The following is a 26,870-nucleotide window of genomic DNA, read 5'->3' on the forward strand; positions in this document are numbered from 1 at the left end:
CTGGGTTCAGCTGTCATCTGACATAGCTTAGTTTTCCAGTACAGTACATAATGGAGAACTGACCTCTTGTGGATTTTAAGACTTAAGACAGTAGTACTTTGGCCTGTCATTCAATAATCTTTCACAACTGAAGTCAGCTAACACTGTAAAATAACTGCGTAATGCTGGTGGCCATTTTCAGTTGCTTTTTGGTTCCAGACAGGAAGTGCCACTCCTGGCCCATTTGCAGCTCCACTAGATCCCCAGTTTGATAACTCCCACAGCCTCTAACATAAATCTGGGGAGACCTAATATATCATTGCTTCCTCATTGCTTCCTCATGATCTCAACAGGCCCTCAACACACTGTGTCTCAAGATTTATAAGAAATTAAATAGGAAAACAAAACAGTAATAATAATTTTTAAAAGTCTGTGGTTGCAGTTTTAGCATATTAATGAGGTTTTTCAGCACTTAAACAAAACCAACAAACATGGCTGCTCTTAAATTTAGTAAGACAGAAATACTACTTTATGGCCCACAGAAGGGGATAATGGCATGTGCCTCAGTTTATGGAGCAACAGGTGATAGAAACTCGAAAATATTTCTACCAGTTATAATACACGCTCACCTCTAGCACTGGAGTGTACCACAAGACCAAAACTCAGGGTGCCTGAGCGCTATGCATGACTTTACTATTGACATGCTGTGTGACGTGTAGCATGCAGGTTTCTCTCTACCTGCTTCAGTTTTCCTATTTGTAGTATGGGCAGAGTGATACTCACCCCCTGCTTAAAGTTGTTCAAGAGTTGCTGACAAGAAGTGCTAGATTATGAGGCAGCAGATTTTATAAATGCACAGACAGGGCAGAATTGCCCTGCATTGTTCAAACCTAGAGCATCTCCAGCTATTTAGATTCCAGACTGGTTAAACGCTGATGGATGACTCAACCTGAAGCATTTCAAGACCCAACCCAAGTCACAGCTCTACTACGAAGCCAGCTTTGAGATGTGGCAGTCTGGGTCCTACTGCTTTAGCAACCCCCAAATAGACAAAATCCCATGCCTCCCACTCTTAAATTCTGCACAAAAAAAAAAACCAAAAAAACCAAAAAAAAATCAAACATCAAAACCAAGATCAATCAAGAGCGTAAGACAGGCCAAAAATACATATTTGAAGCTCACAGGAGGCTCTACTAAACCTTTTATTTCAATAGGAAGCAATGCAGGACAACAAAAAAAAAGTCTGAGCTAACTTTTGAGTAAAATACTTTGAGACACAGGAGCTGTGTGGCTGCAGCATCATGGTGCGTGGGGCTGCTAATCTGGCTTAGTCTAAATACTGCAGTGACACAGGCTATCCTTCTTCAAATACACACTGCAATGTCTCTACGTGGTACAGCACTGTGCTGGTGGCTAAACCAGCCTGTTTGGGCATGGCTTAGGTATCTCAACACAGCACTGCACTGAATCATGTGAACATACGCATGCACTTGGCTGGTATTCCTTAATTTTATCCTCTGAGGTTTTCTGGATGTACTACTGCAATACTTAGAGATAATCAACAATATTTCCTAAGGAGCGAGCAATGTCTCTGGAACACTGTAGATGATCTCCACAGGTGGGAGTCGCCTGTATTGCTTAGATGTCTAAGCGGTCTGAACTAGCAATTAGTTCCCTTTTGAAGCAGTAAAGGGAAGCCAGCACCTCTAGGGTCTCTCCACTGACCAAGAAAGGAGTCTTGAGTGGTTTGGGATGTCAAAAGTTAGTATGTTAAATCTTAAAACTTTTCTGCCTTTCAGTACGTTCACCTCTTCCAGCTAATTCCCCCCAATGAAACCAGAAGGTGTATCTCAGGCACTCGTAGTCCTCCATCAGATTTCCTCAATGTTTTAGTGTAAATTTAGTGTATTCTTACAAATATTCTTACCTGTGGCCTGACAACTGACTCTCATTTTTCTTGAGGGATCTTTCTCTCTTCTCTCTTCCAGCCCCTGAATGTCTGTGAGGGGCACTCACTTTAAAGCTTTTTTCATTGCTGTCTATACCAAAGCTTGGAACTAATTTTCTTTCTTCTGTCTTGGTCCTTTCTCTTTCAGACAGCAGTTTGGCAAAAGAGTCATCTGTATCTTTGGTGATGTTTCTTAGTTTTTCAGAGGCTGAACTTGAGTGTGAGCTTGACATAGTCTTTGATGCAAACTCTGTATTTACTTGTGTTGAAGACCCTTTGCTTTCCTGAAAATCAGTACTGGGGACATTCAGGTCATTTTCTTCATGTTCTTCACCCTTGAGCTGTGCTGTGTTGCTTATGCTAGAGCATCGTTTTGAAAGCCTCCTTTTTTGCAGATCCTAGAAATAAGTGCCATTAAAACCATAGATTAAAATTTGAGCATCTTTAAATATGCATGAAAAGCAAAGGAAAGTTCTATCACTGATTTCTGGACTAAGCAATTTGTTTATTATTAGGAATCAGGCTATACAGTAAATCAGATTTTTTTAGGAATTGTTAATAAATAAGACAGACATACACACACTTTTACTTAAAATTTGAACAGTGTTAAAGGTGTTATATACCATTAAAAACTGCTTTCTTTTACCCAAGATCAACAAAATACCTCCTAAAAGCTAAATTTTGGGGTTGTACGCAACTTGGGAAACCAAGACATACAAGTCATTTTGCTGGAAAGTCTGTCCACTACAGAGATCTAGTTTTTATTTCCAAATCAGAGATATTTAGAAGAGTTCAACAAAATCATTTAATGTCCATATTCTCTTCAGTATTATCTAAATGATATGTTAAAAATATTTCAAAGTCTCATTATTACAACCCTAATTTTACACAGGGAATGTTCCTGTCTATATAAAAGCAGCATGAAGGTAAAAGAGAGGCAAGATGTCTAGAACTGTGTTTTAAAAACACTTACTGATGGAATATGGTCTGATTGGACCAATTTAAAAACTTATTTCTAAATGAAAGTAATTTTCAGTTCCAAACTGCTACTGGTTAAATGTGGGGTTTCAGAAAAACCTGAGTAAAACAGATACCCATGGCTAAGAAAACTTTGAAAGCTGTAGATACTGCTAAGGTAAAAAAGCAGTTTTCCTAGGAAAATAGAAAATCCCCTCTGTCAAGAGATATCAAGAATGGAAAAGATTTATAAAGAAATTCTGTAACCTAAGATCAAGACATACAGCGGGTAGTTGCATGTAGTAGTTATATCTGAAACAGTTTTAATTTCTGAATTAACCAGAACCACTTCCCTAACTTACCACATATTTTCAAACTGAAGATTTAATGGATTAACATGCAGAAGTTATTTCAATATTATTTGCAAATGACTTTATCGCAGAAGGTTAGATATAAAATCCATGGCCAAGCCAAATATTTTGTTAAGTGTTGGAAATCACCTCTGGTGAACTTGCTACTGGTCCAGCCATCATTCCTCTGACAAAGAGACCAGACCTGGGCCTTGGCTTCTCCCTCACTGTGGCTTTCAGCTCCTCAGAAACAGTTACTGCTTTTAAATCTTCTCGACTATCTCTTAACTTCTTTTCTCCATCAGAGGGTAAGTGGCTGTTATGTATTGTCCCTGTGTGGCATTTTTCACTTTTGTGCCGATGTTTTCTGAATGGAAGGATTTTATCTAGTGGATTCTCAACATCGTATCTACAAGAAAGAAAAAGGCAAAACTTCAAACTGCAAAATAATGCACAACGAAATCAACAAAAACATCTGCTTGGCTAAAGCACTACTGTCAAATTAAGTTATTTATTATCTAGCAATGGTAATCAAATACAATCACCTTTCACTTAAATATCTATATGTAGGTCTTCAGGACATTATTTTATTATCATTATCATGTGTCACAATTGGTTATAATCAGTGTAACACTTTAATCTTAGGCTCACTTATTTTGATATGTACCATATCACAACAGAAAGCAAACTACATATACAGACAGGTCCAAAGCTACCACCAGCAGTTCCCATTCCTTCTCCATCTGCTTGCTTGGCAGTTTGAAAATTTGTTAGCACTTTTGCTAACACCCTCTGTTATAACTTAGACTGACCCTACGGACCCCCTTCATTCTTTGTTCAAATGTAAACACTTATTTTAGTTCAAAAAGAAAGGTACTTTTGTATTTGGGCTTTTCCTTGATAATAGGTTGCTACACTGCTGTCATTTGACCTCTTGCATAGTCTTCAGCCTGGTCCTCCAAGTAGCAAAACAAGGTGTAGTTCACCATTTGCATCATGTTCTTCCTAAAACAAAGTCATCATTTGAGCCTGTAAGAAATCACAGAATCATAGAATACGAGGTTGGAAGGGTCCTCAGGGATTATCTGGTCCAAACTTTCTTGGCAAAAGCACGGTCTAGAAAAGATGGCCCAGTACCCTGTCCAGCTGAATCTTAAAAGTGTCCAGTGTTGGGGAATCCACCACTTCCCTGGGGAGATTATTCCAGTGGCTGATTGATTTCAGTGTGAAAAGTTTTCCTCTTGTGTCCAATCAGAATCTCCCAAGGAGTAACCTGTAACCATTACCCCTCATCTTTTCCATGTGACTCCTTGTGAAAAGGGAGTCCCTATCTGCTTTGTATCCACCCTTTAAATACTGGAACACAGGGATAAGGTCTCCCCTAAGCTTTCTCTTCTCAAGGCTGAACAAACCCAGTTCTCTCAGCCGTTCCTCCTATGGCAGGCTTCCCAGTCCTTTGACCATCTTTATGACCCTCCTCTGGACCCTCTCCAGCCTGTCCACATCTTTCTTGTATAGTGGGGACCAAAACTGAACACAATACTCTAGGTGTGGCCCGACAAATGCCGAGTAGAGTGGGATAATGCCTGCTTTATCTCTGCTGGTGATGCCTTTGTTGATACAACCCAGCATCCTGTTGGCTTTCTTTGCTGCTGCAGCTCACTGTTTACTCATACTGACCTTGTCCACCAGGACCCCCAGGTTCTTTTCCACAGAGCTGCTCCTCAGCCGGGTATATCCCAGGCTGTGCTGCACTCCTGGATTATATTTCCCAGGTGCAAGACCTTACACTTGTCTTTGTTGAACTTAAGGCTCTTGTTAGCCCACTCTTCCACCCTATCCAGGTCTTCCTGTTCTCCCTTCCATGAGTCCAATGGCAAGTCTGATTCTCTTTATCAGGATCTGTTTCACTGTCTGCATAATATTAGATCACTGTTAAATAGATTTTTTTTTGAGTAGTGCCCACTTCACTGAGACCACTTTTGTGTCGTCAATAAATTTATATTCTGTGTAACCTGAAAATGATAGCCTTCTTTATGATAAACGTCCTTGAACCTTTTTTTCACTCTAGGAAGTTTTTCATCCTATTTCATAGTAAAGGAATTCCACAAGAAGGATCTTGTACCACAAAATTATTCCTTTAACTTTTAACCAGTTAAAAAAATGGTTTTTGAAGTAGTATGTCTTGTGCTGTGAAGACACACTGCATATGTAAACTCACGGGAGCACAATCAGTCTCTGGGAGCATTAGAAATCTGAGGACTGTTACTCCTGACCTAGGACAACATAAACCCTCATTGCCAAAGGGCGCAGTGTGTCAGCTTAGAGACTGTTTTAACATTTACAGACATTAAAAAAAAACTTCAAGAGTTAAGTTAAAAGGAAACAAGACTCTGATAAGGAACCAGTGAAGAGTATCCATCTAATTATACTCTCCACTCCTGAAAGCATTGTTAAAAATTATCCAGGTAGTTGAATTTAAAACTAATTTCAGGCACTGGCTGTTTGACCTGGTAATGCCTGATTTTTCCTTGGCCAGACAGGATGCAAATGGCTAGGAGGATCACAGAGCTGTGCTTTGCCATGGTGTTTCTCTCACCAGTTCATTTTGTGAGCTGAAATAGGATGTGGTTAAGCCATCCCATCAACCTGCCCACGATAGTCCTTGTAATGGCAGATTTGCAGCCTCTTCCTTATGGCCATGCTGCGAAAACACAGCTGAACGGCACAGCTGGGACAAGACCTGATCCAGGGGAAAAATGAAACCACCAGTGTCTGAGAGTCTGATTCTCAGCTGGGTTCAAAATAAAAATCAGTTACAAATACCAGTTTGTATCAGGACAGGCCCTGAAACCCACATTCCCCTGTCATACCCACATGGCCCATTTTTTCTTCCTTGCACCTCCAGCCAACTTCACGTTCCCCCAACTAAGGAAGGCATAACCAGTGAGTTTGGTGCACACAAAGGCATGAAAATGGGTACAAAATCACACAGGATTTAGATGGAAACCTGCAAGTCAATACAGGATTTTGCCCTCCCCATAGCTGGCAGCTTTCAGTGTGTGCCTGGGTAACACTTCCAAGTTAGTACACACAGAAGTTTGGGCATTTCTGCTTTTTGCTTTCCAATTTTCCTTTAATCTGCCATTTTTGGCTCCCCCCTGCCCCACCGGCTGGGGCAACGAAGGGGATGTTACCCTAAAAGCCAGCAGAGGAACTCTCTAAGACTTGTTTTGGAGTTTTAGAAAGCAGGCATTCTTTATTGCAGCGCTGGGTGCACATGTGAATAGCTTTGCAAAAAGTGAGCACGCCCAAGATCTATAAGCAGCAGCTAATATACAGTGTGATCATACATATTCATAATTTTTCTAAGAAGTGAGTTACATATGCATTAGGTTTCCTGGAACTAATTATAGTATTTGCATCCTAATTATGCATGCGCTTTCTTGCTGGGTGATGGTTTCGAGGGGTCCCTGGTGGTTGTTGGTAGTCTTCCTCACTGTGTCTGCCGGCTGACCTCCGTGCTCACACATGCTCACAAGGGTCTGTTAGGAGGTGTTGTGCAGCTGTGTTGTGTCTTGAGCTGGTTTGTTTTAGTTTGTCTGGTCCTTGTTCTTGTTATTTTTAAGAATAGGCCCTCACTGTCTTATTTATTACTTTATCACAGAATCACAGAATCATTCAGGTTGGAAAAGACGCTCGGGATCATCGAGTCCAACCATCAGCCCTGCTCTACAAAGTTCTCCCCTACACCATATCCCCCAACATCTCATCTAAATGACCCTTAAACACATGCAGGGATGGTGACTCCACCACCTCCCTGGGCAGCCTATTCCACTGTCTGACCACTCTTTCCGTGAAATTTTTTTTCCTAATGTCCAGTCTAAACCTCCCCTGTTACAGTTCAAAGCCATTCCCTCTTGTTCTGTCACTAATCACCTGGGAGAAGAGACCAGCACCAACCTCTCTACAATGTCCTTACAGGTAGTTGTAGAGAGTGATGAGGTCTCCCCTTAGCCCTCTCCTCCTCAAACTAAACAGTCCCAGTTCCTTCAATCTCTCCTTATAGGATTTGTTATCCAGGTCCTTCACCAGCTTCCTTGCCCTCCTCTGCACTCGCTCCAGCACCTCGATATCCCTCTCGTATTGAGGTGCCCAAAACTGGACACAATACTCAAGGTGTGGCCTCACCAGTGCAGAGTACAGGGGGACTATCACCTCCCTACTTCTGCTGGTCACACTATTTCTAACACAAGCCAGGATGCCGTTGGCTTTCTTGGCCACCTGGGCACACTGCCGGCTCATGTTCAGCTGCTTGTCAATTAGAACCCCCAGATCATTTTCTTCCACACAACTCTCCATCCACACCTCCCCAAGCCTGTAGCAATGCATGGGGTTGTTGTGGCCCAAGTGCAGGACCTGGCACTTGGCCGTGTTGAAGCTCATCCCATTAACACTGGCCCACTGATCCAATCTATCCAAGTCTCTCTGTAGACCCTCCCTATCCTCATGCAGATCGACACTCCCGCTTAACTTGGTGTCATCTGCGAACTTACTGATGATACAAACCCCTTTTTATCTTCAAACCCTTTTCTTCTTTACGAAAGCACCAACCTTCAGTTGTGTCTGCACATTCCAAAAATTACGATGATCTAGTCTATTCTGAGTAAAAATGTTAGTAAGACATTTTGGCTTACAGGGAAGACTTTGCCCCTTGAGGGACAGTGCCCGTGCCATCTCCCACCCTCTCCTACCGCCAACACGCGTTGGTTCTCCATGTGAGGCTTTACGTTGACTTTATATGTGTGTAACGAGCATGTACGTCGTCGCGGGTCTATGTGTGGGGAGGGTATTGGTGGGCGGGGGGGGGGTGGTGGTGGTGGTGTTCAACTCGCAACCACACTGCGCATGTCTTTCCCGCCAGTGGAGGATTACAACCATAGAGTGCCCTCCACTTCGCAGCAGAGCGGCCCCGTAACGCGCCATTTCCTGAGCAATGACGGCCACTCTGAAACAGCAGCCGAGCACTCGCCTTGCGCTGTCGCTGGCCCTCTCGGCTGCCACCACGCATGCGCACAGCGGGCTAGCACGGCCGGCGGGGCGGGGTATGTGTGTGGCGGGCGGTCAGCTCTGCTGGGTGCTGCTCTTCGGCAGCAGGGGGTTTGCTAGCGGAGTCCTCTGTAGGAGGGAGTTTCTTGCTGTAGTAAGACAGGTCTGCAGGCCCTGGGGAGGCTCGCAGGGGGAAGGGAACAACTTGCAGTGTGCACGGCAAGGGGAGAAAAGGAGGCAGGTATGAGCTCTGAGGCAGCCTGAGGTGGAATAGTATCAGGCGGGGGAGAGCAGATCAGTGCCAGCATGCTAAAAGATCCTGTATCTCAAACACAGAAGCAGCTAATTACTTTTTTGCACTGCTTCCTTTTCAAGTGTCGCTTCTCAGCTGGTAGCATCAACTTTAAAATAATCTTGGCTTTCTTCTTCTATAAGGAAGGACTTGCTGGGATTTTGCAAGCACTGATGCTCAGACTTAGTTACTTTGAGCATGCTGTGTTGACGATGAGGAATAAAATTAAGATTAATTTCCTGAGAGTCAAGGCTGGGAAGGTGAATTACTCTTTTGTGCCCATTTAAAAAGCTTTCTACTGAAGCACAGCTGGGGCTGTTAACCAACCTTGAGGCACTAATAAATGCAATTGAAAGACTTTGTTATATGCTGTTTCCAGGTATTTTGCAAGATGGAAATAACTGAACCTATACTGTTTGTAACAATACTGAATTTAAGATAGTAGGCCTTGCTTTTGACTATGTAAGGCACAAATATACCTGTAGTTTGAGTGCAGGTGGTTAGTTTCTCATCAGAATATGCTTCAGTTTGAATATTTCCCAATTTACAAGGCATAAAAGCTCAGATTTCTATGTGCTTCAGTGACTGAAAGATGTAATTGAGATCGATCCTCATACTTGTTAGGGAACATAGAAGAACATTTTTAAAGGGTGACTTGCATACGAGATTTTAATAATCTGGAAATTTAAGCTTTGTGTTACTAGGATAACTAATAAAAGGTAGTGTAGCTGAAGGTATAAATGATAAAACTTTTAACATTATTTCCCTTATTAAATAAAAAAAAACAAAGTAATGACTAGACAGGGCAAAGAGAAAGAAATAGGACCATACCTGTAGACTTGAGTTTCATTCTCATCAGGCATAATGGCACTTCCACACACATGATCTTCATCCGTGAAGTCAGATGGGTAAGATGTTAAGCTCTTACTTTGAGGAGCTGACAGAGTAGAACTTGAACTGATGCTTCTGGAAGTCCCACGGTGCTCAAGGAAGTAATTAGTAATAATTTCAAGAAGTGTTTTCAGTGGGTTCTCCTTTGCCTATCCAAAAAGAAAAACAAAGTTCTTGGTGACTATTGAAACTCTCTTAGTCTTGCTGCAGCCTAATAGAGGGTATTCTTTTTATACTGTGCAGTAGCTGAATGTGTTAACTGTTTTCTAGATAGAGCTGCTTGTGGGTTTACCCTAGATGTGACTACAAAAATATTGGAAGGTCGAAGATGTCAGCTAGGGAATGTCAAGAGCTCAAAGTGTTGGTGTGTTAAATAAAATAAGTTCTGATACAGAACAACCAACCTGTTTTGGTTGTTCCTTAGTCTCATTTCAGATGAACATTGCAAAGTATGGTAACTATGCTAGAATACACCTTTTCTGATGTTACCTGGTCAGCTTCATAAGAATGTAGAATGAACTGCAAGTATTTTTAGTACCTGAATTCAGTATTTGTGGTTTATTGTACCAGAACTTGGTGAGAAGCATGGACTGTAGAATTCTTTTCATGTGCTTGGTATAACTCATAAGTAGAGAGTCACCTCACCCCACTTGTTATACTGGTTTTCAACAGTACTCTGAAAAATGTGTCCTACGTACATGATTATTTAATTAAGAAAAAAAACAACACAAAAATTATGGGCTTAAATAAAAAATGCTATGATGTCTGCTATAGCAATGCAACTACCCTGGGAGATTTTTTTGAAGTGACTTATTACAGGATAGTTTCATGCTGCTTATCAAAAGCATCATGGTGCCTTAAATCATGAGTGAACTGGAAATGAAAATTATCCATTGATGTCCCTGTCATCAAATACTGCTGTCTATATCACATTTCAAATAATAATAAATGCTAAAAGTATAATTTTATCTGCCAGGTCTTCTACAAAGTTGCAAACAGAAATGGACATGTAAGGCTACTTCCAAAATTGAATAATCTGGCCATAATGATGGAAAAGCTGTTAAAGTGAGTAATTGTTCCCAGTTTACTGGGAGTTGTGGTTTGTAACAAGGGTTCATGAACTGCTAGGTGCTCAGCTTCACCCCATGAGCTGCAGTCTCACCTAAAGGTTAAGCTCTCCATTCTCCAGCAAGTCCACAGCAAGGCAGTACCAGGCACGAGCTTGAGTTCTCTGCAGTTTGGACATAGGCTACAGTCTTGATGTGGTTGGCCTAGTTTCGTGGTATCTGATAACCATGTTTTGGGGAGCACGACATGTTTCCTTACCTTGTTTTGTTTGTACAAGGAGTGCAGATGTAGGACATTTCGGAGTTCATTCCTGTTATTGATGCTAAGTGCAGAACGTGGAAGTTCTCGGTCCATGGTAGTGATAGTTTTCTTCAAACCCTGAAAAGTGTCAGATTTCAGAGTACTTGAGACAGTACAACTTACCAAAGCTTTTCTTCTTGACTTTGTTGGATGTAATATGAAGCTTCTGGATGGCAGTAATTAGTAACAAGTTAACCCTTAGAACCTGTACTTTAATGGTACAATTGCATTATTACAGCCCACAGATTTGAAAGTAATTAAGGTGGCTATGTTGTCTGTGAGATGGAAATTACCAAACATGGAAAAAAAAAAGACCTTTATGCAGGTGACTTCAGCTGCTAAACAGCCTCATAAGACTGACTGCTCTGTATGAAGGCCCCTGCTAATACCTGGGCTTCTGGTACAAACAGTTCCAGAAACACCGTGTTTACTTTTTCCATCAAGATGTGATACAGCTTTTCATAAATGTGATTCTGACTTGGGTAATTACAAAGTCTGAACATCAGATGTACTCTAGCTCTCAGTGGGTTCAGAACAGGTTTCAGCCTTTATCATGAGTTGAAATTATTCCGCTCAGTCTCAGGTTGGAAATCACTCAGATCCCCATGGCATCAGCAGGCTTGGGGTCTTCAAACTTCCTCATATACTTTGAATCTGTAGTCAGCATACACGGGCACTTCAGAGTCAAAATGTAGGGTCATCTCACTTTCTGGAGGGAGAGACTGATTTATTGTGAAATGTCAGAGTCAGATCCCAAACTTACTCAAGTGGTACAACAGCAGACCACCATTTCGAGAAAGTCCTGATTTCTTCTCTGAAGGGCTATTGTTAAAAGAAAAGTATTTTTCTGCAGATGGATTATCAGGCTCAGATTTAGGGAACTATGGACGAGTTGTAAATAAAGGATGGTTATCACAGTTGGCTCTGATGTGTATTAAAGATTTGGGGGAAGAAGGGGAACACTTGGGCAGAAGCATAAGGGATTATCAGTGCCCTTTGTTTTTGACACCAGGGTATACAGTAAGAAATAGATGTGGCAATTCAAGTGTAAGTTACTGTTGTAGGCTGTATGGTCTGTTTTACCAGCAGAGCACTCCCTTTCTTTTTATGCTTTTATTCAGTTTTACCTTTAAAGATATCTAACTCAGAAATGTAAATGGCTTTCATTTGAAAAATCTTTGGAATCGATTGGACAGACTTGAGCCTCTCATACTTCTGGCAGTAAATGGCAGATAAGGAATTCTGCATCTGAAATTCTGTTGGCAAATGTTTCAGCTTTCTTCACAAACATTGAAAATGTGCATTTTGACTGGATGCAAAACAGAGGAAGAAAATTGAGGTTTGTGTAGCACTTAATAAGACAACAGCTGTTTAACATACAAGCTAACTCATTCCTGACACTGGGGGACTGACTGAGCTGGACATCAGAAGTATTTCCTTAGGACTGAACGTAAATACAAGGTGATAGGTACTTTCACCTGGAAATGTGAAGGTGCCTTCTGCTCAATCCCACACTCCCCGTAACTACGTACAATACAAAGTTTCCTTTACAGCATTAAATTTGTGAAAAGTACAATGGCCTCTTTCCTCCCCTGCTCCCTGTCCCCCTCCCCCAGATAAATGTGCCGTCTGCCAAACTATTACTGAAAACTGGAAAAAAACTTGTTACTGGTTCCTCTAGCACCACTACCTTTTGCATTTTTTCTTTTAAGTATTTGTTCTGGGAAGTTGTGTATGCCTTTTGTAAACACAAGAACAATAGCATGATCGGTAATTAACGAGGGGGGGGAAAAAAACAAAACCAAAAACCAACCAAACACAACCCAACTGATTTAATCTTGGGTTTTGCAGGCGCGTGTTGGTCACTATCGGGCTTTCTCAAAGGAGGAAGCTGGCGTCCATATTCCGCAATCGAAAGGCATTGTGGGAAATGTAGTGCAGATACTCAGCCGGTTCAGCTTTAGCCGCTGTAAGGCTGGAAGAAGCCCCCCCCGCTCCCAGCACTCCTCAATCTTTTAGCACTTAACGTTTTCCATGTGTCATTCTCATTTGTACTAGCTGGAGAAAATCAAGACAAGTTACCTTTCTACTGAGAAATTCTCTCACCAGGGATGCAGCCACTTCTTCCACAAAGGAGTTGTCCATTTTTAGCCCAAAGTGTGCTTAAGGGGCTTATTCTTTACTTCCTCTAACAAATCATTCAAGTCTGCCGGCATCGCAGCTCCTCGGGGCGGCTCTGAACGCCCGCAGGCCTGCAGCAGCGGCGGGCTGGGCGGCGGGGCAGGGCTGGGCTGGGCGCAGCCCGGCTGCTGGAGGGATGTTGCTGTGGAGACCATGTCATCGGAAGCAGGGAGAACTCCTCCCCCTGGGAAGGAACCCGAGCAGAGACTTAAAACTGGAAGAGCTCGTGGCGTGACACTGCAACAAGCATCTCGGTAATTGCTTTAAGCAATAAAATTTGAGAAAGAAACCTTCAAATGTGAGCGAGGGGACAGTTTTCTGATTATTACTTTTTTAAAAGATACAAACATAATTATTTGCAACCTATTACTCCTGTGCTAACACAACTTTTAACCATACATGTTTCTGTAGTAAAATTGCACTCTTGTACAAAACAAACGAAAAATGCAGCTGCTAAATTAAGCTTAATCTCTCATACTGGCAACGTCTAGGGTGGGAGCATTCATCAGTTGAATCTTTCCTTTCAGATTGCACCTACGTTTGCCAGTAATAGAATATGCTAATAGGAGGGATTGTGGTGAGTAACACTTTGGGCTTGGGGATCTGAATTTGGTTGGAGAGGTCATATAGCAGAGAACCCTGCTCAAAGGAGGGTATTTTCCCAGGATGGAGATTCCGCAGCCTGGGCAACCTCTTCCAGTATTTGACCACTCTTGGATGGGTAAACTGTTTTCCTTAGCTAGCTAAAATTTCCACTGCTACAGCTTCTGAGTCTTTCACCTTATTAACCATGACCTCTGAGATTAATCTGGCTCTGTCTTTCCTTTAACCCACATTCAATAGTTGTATATAGCATCTAGACCCTCACCTGGTCTTTTTTCTCTTTAGGCTGAGCAGACACTGCCCTCTCAGTTGCTCCTTGCATCTTGTGTGCTTCAGCCCCTTAATTGCCTTACTGGTGCCTTGTTGTACTTGGTCCACTTCATTCGTCTCCCTCTTAAACTGAGTAGTGGGGGAAGGAAAATAAAACATGGTATTCCATATGTGACCTCAGCAGTGCTTCACAGACCGGCATTTATGCTTTCACTAGTGTATTCCAGTATGTGGTTAGGTGCCTTTGCTGCAAGTGCATCCTACTGACTCATTTTCAGCTTGTCTATCTGCTCTCCAGGATCCTATTCTGAAAAGTTGCTTTCTTGTATAACCAACATTTACACTATATTTTTGAGTGGGTTTATTTCATTCTTATTGCAGGACTTTGCATTTGACCTTCACATCACCCACCAGTTTTTCCATATGTGTGTGTAGCAGATCAAGCAGAGCGCCCACCCCTCTTCATTGACTTGTCTATCCAGCACAACACCAAAACATTATTGTCAACACACTCTAGAATTCTCTTGGGTTGGTTATGCCAGGCCACATTTCTTTTCCATGAGATGCTGAGGTGCTTAAAATCCTCCATGAGAAGCAGGACCTGGTGATGGTGAAGCTTCTTCCAGTTCTCTGAAGAAGTCATCATAGATGTCTCGATAGAACAGACTGTGGCAGATCACCACAGCAATGGCTCTTTTGTTGACCTTCCTTTTGGTCCTGACCCATAAACTCTTGACTACTCCCATCATTTGTTGCATAGATCTCTGCATTCAGACCACTGCCTTGTATACAGCACAGTTCTCCCCCCTCTTCCCTGCTTCTCTTTTCTTGAAATCCTGTATTTCTTCAGTCAGGTGAGCTATTTTTAGCTACTTCCAGACCTGGTGTTTTGCTTACTTATGGGTCAGCTTTGTGTTCAGGGGTATCAAATGGTATACCTGCAAGACCAAGTAACTGGGTTTTTATCATTTTACTTGGTAGGACATTGGCTGAACTCTCAGCCTTAAGTCTGCCACACGTGCATGTGGGCTCTCTGACTGCCAAAAGGTGGAATGTGACTCTTTGAATGTGGAAGAGTGGTCCGTGGAGATGGGCAAGGGTGATGTGCCCATGAAGCTCAGAGAACAGTGCAAAGAAGCAGACTTTATCTCAACACAAAGGAGACCAGAGGGTAGACTTTATTTTAGATAAGTAGCTATCAACAGCTGAGTGGATCAACTGGTGGTGTACATGTTTCTCCCTGAGTTCAATAAAAGAGTGTGAACATCTCCTTGAGTTAGCCAGACCAGCTTTTGATACCTATGTTCCCTTACAAGAGAGGTAACAGTTCCTAGAAGTTATTTTTCCCAAGCTGAAATGTTAGTGCCAGACATGCCCTCTGGCGCCCATAGGTCGGTCTTGCAGCACCGAGAAAAGTTCTTGTCGGTGCGACTACCGACTTCGGCACAGAGAGGGTGACTCTGTACCATCTCGTTGTTGCTGTTGCTGTCCATTGCACTAATAGTGTTCCCAAGGTTTCATTTAATGCTTACTAGTAAAAGTAGATCGATTATAACCTGGCAAAGAGATTACGTGAGGAGGTGATGCAGGGATTGATTTTCCCAGAAGTAGCTCTTCAGGTGCTCCTAACAGTGGGTATTCACACGTGCTGTCTCACAAGGACACAGAAAGAAACCTCAGCTGGGATACAAACAGAAAGAAATCAGGAAACTGCATTTCAGAGCTGAGGAAGGTTTACTATTAAGCTATGCCAAAGAATAGTGGGCTTCTGAAACAGTTTCCGAAAGAGAGTTTCTGTAACAGCCTTCTTATAATACTGATTTTATCACTAACTGATCTACGTGAAGTGTCTTATTCTTAGTGCGTCCGCTGTGGTGGTTATAGTAGACATAACTGTTACGCGGACTGGGTAGTTGTTGAGCACATGGGACAGTGTCTCTCCAGTATCCACATGCATTAAGAAATATTCAGCAGGCGCAGTTAAGTCTAAAGCATTTGCCACGTTGGCATGTGGCAGATCTCCCAACATAGCGCCACTGCAAAATTAGGTGCCAATATCGTGCTCCACCTCCCTGCAGCCCAAGACAAGCACCCCTGAGGTCATGGGGTTCCTCAGCTGCATAAGGTTGCATCAGGCACAGGCAGTGGGATGTGCTATTTCTGTAGAAAAATAATGTAAGAAAATTCAATATGAAGTTCTATGAAAGGCAGTTTTTTTACTGTGCAAAATATTTCTTGCTTTACGTACTTTTTCTGCTACTTACTTTGTTACCCACATACTCAGAAGCACCAAAACCTGTATGTTCAAGTGGTCTGAGCAGGTTCCACCATGGAAGGCTAAGGGACACTGGCTGTCAGGCCCTCACTCTGTCTTTTGGGTTCCTCTTGATCAACAGCGATAGGAGTTGGAGGGCACTTACTGGGGATGCATATCTTATGCTCAGCATGAGCACAGTTGGGAAAACGTTTAATTAGAAACTTTGGATGTCAGAAGCTTCCCAATGTCAGAGAACAGCAAGAGCAGATCTGCTCTACAGAGGAAGGTGAGCTGGGTGTCAAGGGTTACCACAGCACAGGTTAAGGGGTGGTGACATCACCAGCAAGGGTGCAGTCCCATGTTGCTTGAGCAGGGCAGATCTATCTGGAAAATGCACTATTTATAGACAGATCAGACATCGGGAAATCCTGTTTCCAAATGCTATATTAATGAAAAAGAATTTCTTAAAAGCATTGGCTAGACTGTTTCTACTGTGTTTCTCCAAACTTGCTGCCAAGTCTGGAGTACAGCAGCCACAGCCTTTTGGATCTCAGTAACTGCATATTCTGATCATGGTAGTAGCAATAATTCCAAGATGTTTCTCTGCAACAGCAAGACAAGCTGTCATCCCTAGTGTTACCGGTGTAGTATCTTGTGATACCACTACTCATGGTGTGCTCTACAGTCCTGCTTGATCAGAGAACAGAGTTTGGAGCTCTGCATGGCAGGTGCTCCTCAAGTTTGAGAAACAGTGTTGCAGGAGAAACAGACTATAGTTGGGGTGTTTCACTTGAGCTGGTTAGTTGTCCATCACTCTTTGACCATGATTTGAGGACTGAAGGGAAAAAAAAAGATAAAACAATTAGAGAAACACTTCTATCTTCCCCTTTCTCAGTCTCATATTCTTTTTTTTCACCAAATGATACATGGAGTCCATAAAAATTCCTCTGATGAATAGAGGGGCAATGTAGGAGTTTGAGGCAATAAACACAGTGGTTCCTGCTCCAGCATGGTGACAGCCATAGACTGGAGTTCTTGGAGGAGCATGCCTGACCCGGCATGGTGTATTCTTTCCCCTTGAAAGTTCCCTAAACAGTTCCAGATGTTTTGTTAAATATATTTAAGCTCAAGTACTTCTCTGATTCGATTAAGTTTTGGCACACAATGCGGTTTTCCACTGTTGTTTCATTTGTCTTAGGGCAGCCTGGAAGTGATTTTGCCTGACACGCAGCGGTTTGTGATGTCCTTCCCCAGAGGTCACTATTGTAGCTCACTTCTTTACAGTCTTCTAGGCTTCTGGTTTTAATTAGTCATCAAGCTGACAAATATCACCACCCCAGATTTCAGGATCCCAGTCGGTGACAGTCATGACAGACACTGAGCTCACTGACTGATCACATAGCAGCTGGGGTAGCATAGTGCGTAGTTTAATTTGGCTGGTTCAGCACCACTAGCTACTGAATGTATGCAATCTAGAAACATTCTTCTGGTTAGGGGCTAAGGGAAATTCTGTCAGTAACGTGAGTGACAGTTCCAGCAATCCAGCAAATGTGAGATCTGAAAGACTTCTTAAAATATTCCTTGAACATTGTGGTATCTGTAAATATTATTTGCCAGAGTGAGTAATGCACAATGAGTAGAATAGATATGGCTTTTAAAAGGCACCTGGAGTTAGCTGATAGCTTTTTTGTACAAAATTTGGAATACAATAGAGTCAGATATCAATGCAAAATAATTAGAACAAATTATGTATTCCTTGTGTAATTGTGCGCAATTATGTATGTGGTGCAGTTTGTTGACTCTCCTTGTTCTCTGCTCTGTGCTGTGGGGAACATAATTGCACTTAAGCCTGATGTTTTATATGCTGTTTTAGATGACCTTTGTTTGTCTAGTTAATGTTCCTGTGTTTTTTGTAAAAATGCAGAGCATTTCATTGCATGTTAAAGGAGAAGGTGAAATGTATAAAGATTTTCTGAATGTGAAATGCATAAACTTTGTTAACAAAAGGCATTTTTGAAAATAAGGATTTTGGAGTGACTTATTTGTACAGGAAAGGACTGGTATTTGGAGTGCTAAATAAGAAAGCTGGTTGAGCTCCTTGTCAAATAATTTTTTAGGTACACTGTTGTTTCTTTTGCCTTTTTTTTCAGCCCTTAGCTCAATCAGAGGTGTGGGGAAAAAATTAATTAAAAGCATGAGAATGAAACTGATGACCCAGACCTCCACATACACACATAGCCACAGAATAGAGAGACACTTACCTGAGACAGTAGTTAGAAATAAAGTTTAATGAGAAGACAGGACAGGCTGTGCTGACCAGGTGCAGAAAGACAAGCGTACTGACCAGCCCTGGCAGCCATGCTATGATATCAGTCGGTTCTCAGCACCCATGGGTGAAGCCCGCCTGGTCCTATGGAGTTGGATAAGTCAGGCTCTCACAGGTAATCCCTGACTTCAATGATATGTACTGCCAGTAGTTCATCTTCTCTTTGGAGGGAATCTCAGAGACCTGGGAGACCTTGTCAGTGGCAAATGAGGCAAAGAAGAAATTGGCTAACTTAACCTTATGTGTCTTTGCCATTATAAAGTCACCTGCCCCACTGAGCAACAAGCCTGCCTTTTCTTTGGTCAGTCTTTCACCACTAATGTGAGAGAAGAGCCACTTCTTTTAGCCCTTAAAGTCTCCTACAAGCATGAACTGTGGGTGAGCTCTGGCTTTTCTAACACCATCTCCGTATGCCTTGGCAGTGTTTCTAAATTCCTCCACTGTAACCTGTAATCTGTCTATCACAGAGCTCTAGTCATTCAGGCCTTTTGTTTTAATGTGCTCATGGTCTCCCTCGACTGTATCATTGCCGCCCATATGAATGAGTAGCAAGTGTCCAAGGGCTGGATGAGCCTTGTCAGTCTCTCCTCAGCACCCCTGATTCAAGAACAGGGAAGCAGCAAATCTCCCTGGACAGGCAGGTGGTTCTTTGTCTTGGCATCTGGCTCTGGGTTCTCCACATTAAGATGCCAGACCCCAAGGTAGGGGCTCTGAAATGGAGTCATGGTCACAAATAATGTGGGCAGCTATGCCAGCCTGCTCTAGGGGAGTGGTTTGATTCTTGGCCACTTACTGAAATGCCCTTGGAAACAGGATGTAACTGATCTTTGAGACTTCATGGAAGGTCTCCGTTATTTTTTTTTCTTTTTTTTTAATCATCATCTAGGTTCACTGATAAAGAAGAAGTCAAGTGTCTGGTCCTCTTCCTGCTGAAAAAGCAGGTTCTATCCCTGATACTTACCCTCTTTGGTTTTGCCTTGGGACTAAACTTTGTCTAAATGTCGTGGGTGTGAGTTCCTCTGTGGAACTACCAAGTGTTTGTGTGTTCTCAATCATTTGAAACCTTTGGAAGGAAGAGTGTGTACTGGCAGTACAGATGTGCCTGAGTGGTTTTAAAGAGGTTTTCTGGATGGCATAGTAGCACCTTGACTGACTTGATCAGCATCTGTGGTGAACAGATTTTTAAAAAAAGTACTGTACATAGCTATAATTTTACCGTACAATTAAAATCTCCTTTCTTTGTGTTGCCTAGTATAATGGATTGATCTTTACATGTCTGCATTATATAGATAGAATTTTCTCTCCTTTATGATTCATGTTCTCCTATTCACATGAATAATTGTCTTTGTTCTCTACATTTTTTCCAAGGTAAATTATTTCATGCAACAGTACTTGAAATGCTACATTTTAAGCATTAAATTAACCTTGGATGTGAGACATAGATCAGCAACATTGTGCTAGGAAAGGATTTCTATTAAATAATTGACAGATTCTTTTAAAGCAGTGCCTAAGCTCTTGAAGGCTATGACACCCACTTCAATTTATAGAATTTGAGTTTGAACAAAATGATGCATTTAGCTTGAACTTGGCTCATTAGTGCAGATATTCATTAGAAATAATTCCATTTCAGTTCTGCAATTGTACATTTTATTTAAAAATGTAAAGTAGTTTGTGTTGACTGCATTCTATTCTAGAGCTGCTCTGAACAGGAATATAGGAGATCACTGCTGATAAGATGGAAAAGTATTATAATACATAGTAGGAGACAGTATTGCACAAGGAAACTTGAAAGGCCTTTGAAATGTCCCCAGAGTGGTTGCTCTAGGAAGCATGGTACTGCACTTTGATCATCACCTGGAGGTGGTATTAGCATGTTTCTGAGCTTAGATGCTCTTTGGTCATGTCCTGGATGTGATTTATTCTTTACAACCCTAAGGCAGCGTAGCTTATTCCAAGACATTGTTTCAAAACTTCTTTCAAAACTTCCAAAATTTCAAGAAGTTACTTCAAAATACAAATATGTCATGTTCATGGGATTCCCTTTACCCAAATTCTGACTGATAACACTCATACAAGTCCAGCAGCTTAGTGAGGCTATTTGTGCACGTGCTCAAAATTTATTCTTTATTATTGACTCTGTCACTGCCAAGGAGGTCACTCATGAGCCCATAATTCTAAGATACCTTCTGGAGCCCTTCTTGTTAGCAGTGCTGCAGGCCTCTGGCAGAGCAGCTGTTTGTAAAGGTGAGTAGCATGCCTTTGCAAGCAGTTTTGCAGATTCACATTTGTGAGAATGCTACCCAGTTCTGGTGTTTTATTAGCATTATCAGTTTGGACCAATATTTCTTGTGGGGATCTTCCCAAAGTCTTAATCAGAAGAGACAAGTGAAAGAAATTCATTGAGTGTTTTTGCCTACCACCGAGTGCTCCTATTACTCTTTCTTTTTCAAGCAGTCCAGTTGATTCCTTAGTAGGCCTCCTGCTTTTAATGTTTTTAAAGAACATTTTACTATTAATTGAGTATCCATTGTAAGGTGCTGTTCAAATTAATTTCCATCCTCTTAATTTCTTGTTTACATTTGATCTGCCATGTTGTATGGCTTTTCTGTTCTCTGCATGTGGGAAAGCTTTCTGTTCCTTTAAGTTCTGACCTTTTCCTTCTGACAGCCTTCTTACTTCCCTGTTGAGCCAAGCAAGAATTAATTTTGGGGTTTTTTTCTCCTTTTTTCCCTTTGGTCCATGTTTTGTCTGGGTTTCTAATCTAGTATTCTGTATAGTTTTTAGTTTGTTTGTAGATTTGATTGTTTCTGCTTTTGGGGCTGTTCTTTTAATCTTTTTCTTGACTAATACGTTTGTTTTTACATTGTTCCATTTCTTGATTTTTTAATCTAGTGCTTTCTTCACTCACCTGCTCTTTTCTATAGTAACCTAACTGTGTTGTCATCACTACTAAAGGACAACTCTTCCAGTGATTTCACTTGAACTGGTTCCCAAGCACGACTTGAGTCTAAATCCAAAATAGCATCTCTCATGGATTTCTATACAGGTTCTTCTAGGAGTTTTGTTTCTGCATCTCATCCTGATGAATCCATGACCCATTCTGTATGTAGGTAATTGAACTCCTCCTATTGCTACCAGTCCAAAATTTACAGTTTCTGTGCTCAGCATTTCACAATCACTGTCACTGCCCTGATGGGGATCAGTAGGGTCCAGTTCCAGTGCTAAACTGGAATTACATCATGGAATTCCTAACCTCAAGGATTCTTCCATGTTTCTCTTTTCCTATAACATCTTCATGCTGTTACACTACAAACATATATCATTCTTTAAATATATCACAACACACCCACACATACCTGTGGCTCTGTTACTTTTACAAAGTTGATAATTTAGCATTAGTCATCCAATTGTTGAAAGACCATGTCTTGACTGGGTCTTTGGGATGTCTGTTGCTATTGGGGTGGTCATTAGATGTCAAGCATTTCATTTGATCTCCCACCAGGTCTCCAGATTCAGTAATTTGACCAGAGCACACCCACCTTATTGAGACTGCTGCAGTCCCAGCCCTGGACTCAGGAAGAGGGACCCTGGATTCCATGCAGCCACATCTTTCCCCATGGGCTCCTGTGTAGGTCAAGATCTCTTTGATTCATGAAGAACATCACCATTGCACTGACTTACCTTCCTGGGCTAAACCTCTGGGCCACCTGCTATGCTAACCAGTTAGTCCCTGTTTGCACACACTGGCCATTTTATATTTGTGGGTGTAAGTTAACTAGCAGGTCTGATGCAAGCCTGCTCTGTCATCTCCCTCCAGACAACTGAGTATCTGTCATTTAAAGTGGAGACTTGAAATAGGTATCATCTTGTTGTCTGTGTTTATTAGAACTATCTTCATTTAACTGTTAGAAATCAAAGGTAGAAATGACTGGAGGAGTGAAACAGTAACAGCAAGAAATTTTGAAAAGCTTTTCAAGGATGAAATGTTAAATTCTGATGCTTAAAAGCTGTTACACTGCTTTTCTGCTGAGGTCTACTGCTGTAAATTAGTGCTGCAAAAATTAGTCTGTCAAAAATGATACATGAAGAATGCGCTCTTAAGAAAAAAACACATTAAAATACCACCCGCTGAACACTTCAGTATCAAGGTAGCTTTCTGCTGTTTTGTTGACTGAAACCAGCAGAATCTGCCTGGTCCACAAGCGGATTCTGTTTATCTTGCTATGTATTGTTTAACATGTATGTTAAATCAAAAGATTTGTTTTAATAACTGTCTTGCTGGAGATAGTTTGGATTCCTCCAATGTGGTTTGGCTAATATTTTCTTAAGAACTTTTTTGATGTGGGATTGAAAAGCCATTTCATTTTGTAAAAAGAAAAGGCATGGCACTGTGATTTTTTTTCAGCATTCCTCACTCCCCATCAATTTAAGGAGGATTGAGAACAAAGGATAGGGCTTCAAAAAAGCCTTTATTTCTGTACTACATGGTAACGTTGGCTGATTCTCTTAAAGGTCTATGCAGTTCTGCGTATTTCAGAATTACAAACATAACTCACAGAGATGCCAAACACAGTTTGAAATATAGTAATGTAATCCTTTGTATAGCTCTTGAAGTGTGAGTTATGGCATTGTTTCAATCTGGAACTTCATCCGTTTTTTTGTATTGCTTCTCTGAAAAAGGAATACTGGTTTAATGGGAACCTCAGCTTTCTGTTACAGAAAAGGTATGAACCACAGGTAAGAATTAAATATTTTAGAAGCACACTAATGAAAGCAGACAATATGTACTTTTCTACCACTGAGTTTTATAATTGCATCTAAGGCCTTGAGAGTAAGCATCTGTGTAATTTTTAATATTGGTGTAATATTTCGTATAGGAATGTGATGGATGCCTTGTTCTTCATCAGCCCTGTTAAGAGACTGCTGGATATCCTGAAGCATACTTCACTGTTAACTATACACATGTGTGTAATGATGTGTATCTTTAGGGTATGATGCTGCTATTAGTTTCCTAATATCACGTTGTCATACTCCTGTGAATATTGCATTTTAAATAGTTAAAAACTAATTTAGTCAAAATCTCTTGGACTATTTGCTGATGCGAGATGTTAAGCAGCAGGAGTCAGAGACAGTAGTCTTACCCTAATGCTTGGAAAATAGTTATGAACAAATATTCGCCATTATTCTGTTGGAAATATGGAAGCACTACAACTTAACAGCAGGACTGTACTTGGAGCATTCATGCAGCATCTAATAACAGTAGGCTTTGTTGCTCATTCTTTGTGCAACTCTTACATGGTAGCTGATAGTCTATTTTTCTTGTATTCTCCCCTTTTTATTTCATCCTGTCTTACTGGATAACTGTCCAGATATCTGCGGAGATTCTTACATAAATTTGTTGTCCTACAATTTACAAAGCAGGAGAAGAGAACATAGAGAGGCCATGGATGGATGCGTTTCATATCAGCCAGCCTCTCTTCACTGTAGCCTGTATTAGATGACTGTACTTCAACCAAACTTTTTTCTTCCTTTTGGTGATACACATTCTTTGTTTGCTGGAACAGTTGTGTGGTCATAGAATTACTTCTGATCCCATACTACCACAGAAAGAAGCTCCATTGGCTTGAAACTGTGGTAACTTAGATGGTTTGCCTAGGATCCTGAAAGTATGAAGCTCTTGTGCAGTGTTTGCAAGCGTCTGTTACAAAGTGCATTACATTAAAACATTGCCCATTTTTCTTGGCTATGTAAACAACACATATAAAGATAGCAATTCCTCTCGCCCATATGAGGGGTTATTCATCTAGGTGGCTGCTGCACTCTCAGTAAATGCATCTTTTCCACCCCTTCGGAAGCCTCTGTGTGCTCTATCTACCCTTCATAGGAGCTGTTGCTACTTTCCTGCATAGAAATGCTTTGGTAATGACCATTCTTCCTTTGCTGAGTCCATCTGCCACCATCCCAAAAGTTAAATAATCAGAATAGGGCTACTCTTTGTGTCCAAAAGGAACAGGCATCTCGTGTCTCTCAGTAGTTCACGCAGTGTAGTAAGTGAAGCTGCTGGTACCTGTTTCTGGACAGGAGTTAAGGGGCTTCTGTGACTGATGTGCCTGAAGTCAAATCGCTCCACTATACAGAGGGCACCAGATCTGCTGAACAAATCTATAAATTCTTCCTGGGATTAAGCAAGAAGAAGCAGGGAAGGGGCTTTTCCTGCCAAGGCATACTGAGGTATTCATAAGTGATTTCCTCTTCTGGAATTTCATCAAGAGAAGAATGGCAGTGGAATAGGGCAGCTGATAGAAGGTGATAAGCACAGAACACCTTAGGGTACCCTAAAACAGTATACATGAGCTCATAACAGCACCCACAGGAACACCAACAGCACTCATAAACATGAACGTAGATGGCCCAGTGCTTTTACCCTTCTCCATCAGATTTGGATTGAAGTTCACTAGTGAAAAGACATATACATGCCTTGCCGCTCTAGGTTCACAAGCACACCGCATGGGCAGATCTCTCAAATATTATCACAGGCTCTATCATCTATTATCCATGCCTGGGCTTTGCCCAAGGACCTTAATAAGTTGTCAGCTGAGACCTTGGGCTTTACCAGATGTGGATCTTCTACTCACCATCTAGTCCAGCTTGAAGTTTGTTAGCATATCTCACTCAACGTTCCCTGGTGAAGCACCCACAGCCCCAGTGTCTCCAGTTGCTTGCACCAAGACCTATGGACCCCTGTGGCTGACGGTCTGCTCTCCAGTTGCTGGAGATCACCTTCACTTAGATCACCCTCAGATCTCGCACAAAATAGTTAAGATTAGTATTTAACGAGGAGATAAGGTGGTTTGCAGTGGTCAGACACAGGGTCAGTCAGACAAGGGTACTGACCTGCTTACACATGTCTAACCCCATTTATGTCTCTATTTTTCTCTCTATTTTCCCATGGTTTTCCTTTCCCCATGCACTTTGATTTCTTTTCTCTACTCCTTTGTCATCCTAAATTAACAACCCATCCTTAATTACCTTTTCCCCATTGGTCATGGTTTTACTATATCTGCATCCAAATTTGGTATTTCTAGTTACCTAGGTCATCTGGGCCTTATGGGGTGTGACATTACCTGGGTCCTGTTGGCCTTGTAAGATCCTGGTCCCCAGATGGTCCCTCTGATTACTCCTGGAATTTGGCCATCTCTCACATAACTACCCCTTCATCATGTGTGAAATCCAGCTATCCTTCACAGTGCTGTGTATAATTTTCTTCAGCTTTTCACTCTATTATTTATGTTCAGCAGTTTTTAGTGTTGTGTCTGGTAGTTTCTCATGGTCTGTTCAGTTAACTAAACCTCGAGCCAGTGCCGTCATCTGCTTGCAGACCTTAACAGAAGCACTGTAAGTTCGGTGGCTCACATAATTTTTTTCTTCAATGTTCTGCCTCTCAAAGATCCAGAGAAAATTATAATCTTTGTGGGAAGATTTCACTGCTTCTGAATTATCTCTAGGAACAGCAATATGACTGTGTGGACAATCGAGAATATATTTTGTTATTTAAATAGAATTGGCACTGTTGTCAGGAAAATAATTAACTCAAGTTCAGTAGTAAACAATAATATGCTTTGGCACATAGACTGAGAAATAAGCAAAATGCAGAATAAAATTGCAGTAACAAAATATATGTTCTGACTGTCAAGTCAGCTTTCAAACATCCTTTTTCTTTTTAAATCTTTTTCCCTTCAGATACAACATATGTTTAATGCAAGAGTATGAGTCAAAAGAATACAGGAGATAGTTCATTTTTCTGTGCATATCATTGTCAGCAAAATAAATTGTTGCCTTGACTCTAGCACACTTTTACTTGCTTTTATGGAATCTGTAAGGCTTGCTCTGCAGACTAGCCTTACTCTTTTATCTCCTAAAACCTTTACCCTTGAGCAGAATCCTGCTCTTGCAGAATCCTGGCTGAGATAGAAATAAAAGGTTTTGATTTGAGATTGAGATCACCCCCTCCTTTTTTTTTTTTTTTTTAATTTTGGGAGGGGATTTTAGGAAGGGGTTAAGAAGAAGATGGAGCAACAGAAGGCCCAGCCTTAGTGTCCATTCAGACACCTTTTAGAGCTGTTAAGAATAAGCTCTCCTTCTTTTAGTTTTGCCCTCAAATTTCTCAGTTCATCTCAAGCTTTTTCTCCTGCTGTGTATTTGCGTGGTTTTTGACTTCAGGTGTGAATTGATCCCCATCATCCCATACCAAATCGTTGCTATTCTGTTTCTTTTATACACAGTTACACAGATGCATTGGCACAGTCAAGCAGTTTTCTTCTTGGTGTCATCCTATTGTCCATTTTTCTAAGGGAAAATATAATAAATAACTGCATGTCTTCAGAGAAAAGTTCTGTCTC

The 26,870-nt window shown here is 41.4% G+C and overlaps 1 protein-coding gene across 2 annotated transcripts in view; it reads right to left on the reverse strand.

Annotated features, from left to right (window-relative positions):
- Positions 1-13,133, reverse strand: part of MINDY4 (MINDY lysine 48 deubiquitinase 4) — an 85,025-nt gene extending 71,892 nt beyond the window's left edge. For both annotated transcript variants that reach the window (XM_074830652.1, XM_074830642.1), the window contains exons 1-5: positions 12,917-13,133; positions 10,793-10,912; positions 9,407-9,615; positions 3,385-3,643; positions 1,907-2,325 (exon numbers count right to left, since the gene is read on the reverse strand). In XM_074830652.1, coding sequence (XP_074686753.1) covers positions 1,907-2,325; positions 3,385-3,643; positions 9,407-9,615; positions 10,793-10,912; positions 12,917-12,979 — 1,070 coding nt within the window. In that variant the 5' untranslated portion in view covers positions 12,980-13,133. The remainder of the gene's footprint in view (positions 1-1,906; positions 2,326-3,384; positions 3,644-9,406; positions 9,616-10,792; positions 10,913-12,916) is intronic.
- Positions 13,134-26,870: the final 13,737 nt, after the last annotated feature.

Source organism: Strix aluco, chromosome 1 (genome assembly GCF_031877795.1).
Source record: "Strix aluco isolate bStrAlu1 chromosome 1, bStrAlu1.hap1, whole genome shotgun sequence".
Lineage (NCBI taxonomy): Eukaryota > Metazoa > Chordata > Aves > Strigiformes > Strigidae > Strix > Strix aluco.